Here is a 6,681-nt window from a genome sequence, read left to right on the forward strand (position 1 = left end):
GAATCTGTTAATCCCCCATCACTTGCTTGAACATGTATCTGATAGTAACGCGCTTTCTCGTAATCTATACTATCAGCTAATATTAGATCGCCATTTGCTTCATTCATCTTAAACAAATCTCGTATATCTGCTATTGTGTTGGAKATAGAATAACGTATTTTGGAGTTTAATCCTTTATCCGCATCAGAGGCACTAACTCTGATTACAACTGTACCCTTAAGGGCATTTTCTGGAATAGTAGCTTTATARAGTGGTTTMGTAAAAACTGGCGCATTGTCATTAGCATCAAGCACCGTGACATGTATTTTTGCTGTTCCGGTTAGTTGCGGTTCTCCTCCGTCCACTGCAGTTAACACTAAAAATAGCTCCTCCTGTTTCTCTCTGTCAAGAGGTTTTTGCAAAACCATTTCAACAATCTTTTCACCGTCTGGTTGATCTTTCAACTTCAAAGCAAAATGTTCTGTTTTGGAGAGAAAATAACTCTGAAGACCGTTCATGCCAACATCGGGATCTATGGCTCTCTCCAGCAARAATTTTGCTCCTATCACCGCCGACTCGCTTATGTTAAATTGCATGTCCGATTTTTCAAATAATGGAGCGTTGTCATTTATATCGACAATTTCAACAGCAACAGAGTAAAACTCCATGGGATTTTCCAGAATAACCTGAAAATGAAGGGCACAAGGCGTCGTCTGGCCACAAAGCAGCTCCCTGTCCATCTTTTCTTTGACAATGAGGACTCCCCGTTCTCTCTTCAGCTCAATATAATCCGTGTTGTCTCCAGTAAAAATTCGAGCATTTCCCGAAATTAACCGTTTACTGTCCAAACCCAAATCCCGAGCGATGTTACCGATTAATGATCCTTTTGGACTTTCTTCGGGAATGGAGTAGCTGACCTGGGCCGTCACCAGAGAGAGGAAGAGGAATGAGAAAAACAACAGCACTAGCCGCCCCATTGTTCCCTCCTTATTTCCAATTCAGAAAAAAACAAAAGCAAATCCCAGTTAAGTTGTATTTTCCAAACCGCGACGAAAAGGAAATCCTTTCCACGGTGATCACAACATATTTAAGATGTCCATCAGTTGCATTTATCGGACAGTGAAGCGTCCTGACATTCGCTCTTCGTGTTTGATATCTTCTGATTGAAAGAGAGAATGGATCACGGGGAAGAAACGGATGAGAACTGCTTCTGAGCTTACACCCACTGGCCAATAGCGGCCCTTAGAGCTTAATTTAATGTACTACAACAATGTAAGACAATTAAAAAAAGTAAAAAATAATAACAAAGATAATTACCTGTTTTATGTATAATAAAAAAGAAATCTGTTAAGAAGGTTAAGGAGAAGATACATTTAAACGTTCATCAATACATTTGAAAAARWATTATAACGAAGGRTTAGTTGAAATCAGCTGACATCATGCACAACACTCAYATATTTTTCAAAGCAAGAGCTTATGTTTGGAAACATACGAACCATGTTCAACCTGAAATATGTGGAGCTATTCAGATGCTCGGTACTAACATTGTCACACATTGCAAGTGTCRTGAGACTTCCAAAAGCACCAACTGTGAACAATATTCCAAAAAATATAAACCGCCAATATTGAGTAATTATTTTTAAATGAATAAATCCTCACCTCTACAGGAGAGTCAGGTTCATCCAGGATACTCTTCTCACTTTGTAACCGCTGCAAAGTTCCGGAGGAAGTAGRATCCATTATTAACACGTTTTGAAATCCACCTCCCCCAAACTTATTGTCACTCTTTCTGGAGTCAGTCGTCCTACACACATCGTAATTGTACACGTGTGGTAGGGTTCCAGTTCCCAAAGTGTCTGAGTAACGAGGTGGATAATATGGAATCACAGGGAGGCTGGAGTGATACAGGATGCGAGACTGTCTCCATCTGTAGATCTTCACTGATATAATAACCACTAAACWYRTGATGAAGAGGAAGGAAACCACAGCCAGAGCCAACACTAAGTAAAAAGTCAGGTTGTCATTGTATTCCTTATCDTGTGKVAAGTCAGTGAACTCCGACAACACTTCAGGGAAGCTGTCCGCCACCGCCACGTTAACAATGACTGTAGCTGAACGAGAGGGCTGCCCGTTGTCCTCCACTATGACAGTCAGTCTTTGTTTCACAGCATCTTTATCAGTCACCTGACGGATAGTTCTTATTTCTCCATTCTGTAAGCCCACTTCAAACAGCGCTCTGTCTGTGGCTTTCTGGAGTTTATATGAGAGCCAGGCATTCTGTCCAGAGTCCACATCCACWGCCACCACTTTAGTCACCAGGTAGCCCACTTCTGCTGATCGAGGCACCATTTCAGCCACCATGGAGCCACCAGTCTGGACTGGGTACAGAACCTGAGGTGGATTATCGTTCTGATCCTGGATGAAGATTTTGATAGTGACATTGCTGCTGAGTGGAGGAGAGCCTCCATCTTGCGCTTTGACACGAAACTGGAAATCTTTSATCTGCTCGTAGTCAAAGGAACGAACTGCATGGATAACTCCACTATCAGCACTGACGGACACATATGAGGAGACTTGCACTCCGTTAACAGCAGATTCCAYCAAAATGTAAGAAACCCTAGCATTCTGATTCCAGTCAGCATCTGTAGCTGTAATTGTAAATATAGAAAGACCCGGTGTGTTGTTTTCTACAATGTAGGCCTCATACGAGCTCCGCTCAAAGACAGGTGCGTTGTCATTCACGTCAGAGATCTGTAAGGTGAGAGTGACGCTGCTGGAGAGGGAGGGCACACCTTCATCAGAGCAGGTCACTGTTATGTTGTATTCAGACSCCTTTTCTCTGTCTAATTCCCCCTCTGTCACGACAGTAAAAAARTTATTCGTGGATGTTTTGATACTAAACGCAGAGTTTTCACTTAAAACACACATTACTCTGCCATTTTCATTAGCATCTGGATCTTGTATGTTCAACATTGTTACAACCGTTCCGGGTTTTGCATTTTCAGGCAATGCGGTTGATTTAGACATCACGTTAATGGACGGAGGGTTATCATTTATGTCTGTGACGTCAACTATCACTTTGCAAGCGTCGGACAATCCTCCTAGATCTGAGACCTGAATGTCTAACTCATAAATTCTTATTTTTTCGTAGTCTATATTTCCGTTCAGCATCAATACTCCGTCTTCAGAATTAATTYGGAAGAGACTTGCAGCTGCTGATTTTGGAATTGTGTATATTATCTTTCCGTTGTTGCCTTTATCTTTGTCACTAGCCTTTACGGTGGTTATAATAGTGCCAGCAGGAGCATTTTCTGCAACACTTACTTTATACTCTGGTTTGGAACAAACGGGTGGATTGTCATTTGCATCTAACACAGTTATGATAATCTGCAGTGTTCCGGTGAGCTGAGGTTCGCCCCCATCCACACCAGTTAATGTTAGYGATAAATGTTCATTTTTTTCTCGGTCTAGCGGTTTCTGCAAAACCATCTCTGCATGTTTAGTTCCATCAACTCGGCTCGTCGTTTTCAGAACAAAATTGTCGTTCGGTTTAAGGGTGTAGCTGCTTAAACCGTTCACACCAACATCATCATCAATTGCTTTCTCTAGGACAAACCGAGCTCCAATAAGAGCCGATTCACTGATCTCGTATTTCATCTCCCCTCTCTCAAATGTAGGAGGATTGTCATTTATATCAGTAATCTCCAGGGTCACCGTGTAAAACTCCATTGGGTTTTCAAGGATTATTTGAAAATGCAGCGCGCAGGGCATTGTTTGACCGCACAGCGTTTCTCTGTCTATTCTCTGTTTAACATTTAGCACCCCCCTTTCCCGATTCAGCCCCACGTACTCCTCAGTATCACCAGTRTAAATTCTAGCTTTGCCAGATTTCAATCGGTCCACCCCTATACCTAAGTCGTGAGCTATATTACCAATTACAGATCCGCTTTTCATTTCCTCCGGAACAGAGTAACTGACCTGACCGCGCAAAACACCAAGACGGAGCAGAGAGAAAAGCAACACCATTTGCCATCTCATCATTCCAACCGGCATAAAAATGCTGAAAATTAGAAATCCTTCGTCCTCTTTTTATCTCTGCTGTTCAGTTTTGAATAGTACAAATGATGGCGAGGTCCCAAAAAACGAGAATAACWTAAACGGCAAAAACAAAGGGATCTATTTGCCTCCTGCTTTCACGGCGATCCTGGTTGTACTCTGCCACTCTCTGCCTCTCAATGCGACGTGCTGACGTTTTGGAGAGCACAATATGAAAACCTCCTCAGCAACTTGATGGCAAACAGCGTCCTTCACTGTTCAACAAAATGAACTGCACTACGTCAAACATTGCATATCTCAGTACTTTAATAGTTCATTTGAAAGAGATTACACAATCACAGCGTCGTTTAACTACCACCCAGTGAACACATTTCAAATATGTTATCCTCTTTATACTCAAAGTCAAAACATCCCTAGTAACATTCAATACAGTTAATTGAATTAACATGTGCAGGTGCCTTTAATGACCAAGAAAAAAAAGTCCAGATTAAATCATTCTTAGAAGATATCAAATTCACATTTAAACGTTGTGATTTCTATCTTGTCCATGCAAGCAGGCTGTTAGAGGGATCGCACATAGTTGTAACATGAGTCAGTTGTAACACTTACAATTGCTCCAATCAGAAAGAAGTTTGAAAACATCTGACTCACTCTGCAGATTCTCAGTTTAGTTCCTAGTCCATTAATGAAGAACTAGCAACTTGTGNTAAACGGCAAAAACAAAGGGATCTATTTGCCTCCTGCTTTCACGGCGATCCTGGTTGTACTCTGCCACTCTCTGCCTCTCAATGCGACGTGCTGACGTTTTGGAGAGCACAATATGAAAACCTCCTCAGCAACTTGATGGCAAACAGCGTCCTTCACTGTTCAACAAAATGAACTGCACTACGTCAAACATTGCATATCTCAGTACTTTAATAGTTCATTTGAAAGAGATTACACAATCACAGCGTCGTTTAACTACCACCCAGTGAACACATTTCAAATATGTTATCCTCTTTATACTCAAAGTCAAAACATCCCTAGTAACATTCAATACAGTTAATTGAATTAACATGTGCAGGTGCCTTTAATGACCAAGAAAAAAAAGTCCAGATTAAATCATTCTTAGAAGATATCAAATTCACATTTAAACGTTGTGATTTCTATCTTGTCCATGCAAGCAGGCTGTTAGAGGGATCGCACATAGTTGTAACATGAGTCAGTTGTAACACTTACAATTGCTCCAATCAGAAAGAAGTTTGAAAACATCTGACTCACTCTGCAGATTCTCAGTTTAGTTCCTAGTCCATTAATGAAGAACTAGCAACTTGTGMCAAACATTTAAAAAAATAATGAATGTGAACATAATTTTGAGGTAACAAAGTATTTTTGGGGGGAGTAAATAATTTGTGATTGTATTTCCTACTTTATAGTTTAAATTGTTAAAACTMATTTCTGTTGATTCTGTTGGTGTTCACATATCGTTAATATAAATTAGTAGTCCTARTGTTTTAGCTGTTAGTTGAAAGACAAGATAGTTCATCACTTGTTCATCAGCAATGTCTTAATTACTCCAAGCATTATAATAAACATGCTTGGAGTAAGTTGTAACATTTTAATCAAAGTTATAAATAAACAAAAAACACATTTGGTACTAGTATAAATAAAATACATTTTATTTCAGCATCCCCAGCCCTGAGATGATAGAGACTGACAGGGGTGTGCTTGTAAGTATTCCCAGAAAAAAAAAAAAAACATCAATAGATGTAAAAATCCAGAAAAACTATGTCAGAACTGTGGCAAAATTGTATTCTACGCCACAATCTATAGATTCTGCAAATCAAGAAGAAAGATAGAAGACCAGKGATCAGATATGATTCCTTGTACTGGATACAATTGTGGAGAGAAATTGTTGACCGATTAACAAGATAAGTTGTTGAAGGTGTATCTTAAGGAAGATGCTAATGGATACTATGTATTATATATATAAAAGTTAGGCTTAGCATTAAGGCTTAATGCAAGATAAATTAGAATAAACTGATCAAATSCAATTATTATAATTATAAACATACATTATTAGTTTATTGTGGAGGCCATAGCACAGCTTTTACAAAAGTGGCAGCTTTTATTTATAAATGCTGCAGCTATTAGAAAATGATTCTATTAGAAATATGCCATTATAAATATTAAACAGTTTTTTTAAGGTTTGAGGTTTGGTGGCACTACATGGCTTGGATTACAAGATTACATCATTTATACTGATAACTGCACTGSAATCAGTTTGTGTTAATTTACAAATGTTGTCTGAACTTTCAAAGAAGCTTTCCCTAATTTAAGACACGGTCAAAATCCTAATATTTGAGGGTACAATTCAATCCCTATTCAATCCCAATGAGATCAATTCATGGATTTTCTGAGTGAAGTACTGATCTGCTTGCAGAAATATTTATTAGATAACATATGTATCAAGTTCATATCACAGATTGAGCTCAGTGGATTAAAAAAAGTCAGTGTTTGAGATAAAAATAAAGATATTACATGTTACAACTACATGTGGTCTCCAATAAATCACAAATAAGGTACGAAAAGAAAGGAAACAAATTATTAAAAGGGATAATGAGGAATTTTGATCTTCTTCAAATGTATGACAAAACAACACATTCC

At 38.9% G+C, this 6,681-nt stretch overlaps 2 protein-coding genes across 10 annotated transcripts in view; both read right to left on the bottom strand.

Moving 5' to 3' along the window:
- The window catches only part of LOC103471737 (protocadherin gamma-C5-like), a 276,959-nt gene that overhangs the window by 112,779 nt on the left and 157,499 nt on the right, over positions 1–6,681 (bottom strand). The window lies entirely within an intron of this gene.
- Positions 3–1,282, bottom strand: LOC108166614 (protocadherin beta-18-like; the record flags this gene model as incomplete). The annotated part of the gene is made up of 1 exon (XM_017306996.1): positions 3–1,282. A coding segment is annotated over exon 1 (954 nt), but the record flags the coding sequence as incomplete, so codon positions are not given.

This window comes from Poecilia reticulata, linkage group LG10 (genome assembly GCF_000633615.1).
Source record: "Poecilia reticulata strain Guanapo linkage group LG10, Guppy_female_1.0+MT, whole genome shotgun sequence".
Classification (NCBI taxonomy): domain Eukaryota; kingdom Metazoa; phylum Chordata; class Actinopteri; order Cyprinodontiformes; family Poeciliidae; genus Poecilia; species Poecilia reticulata.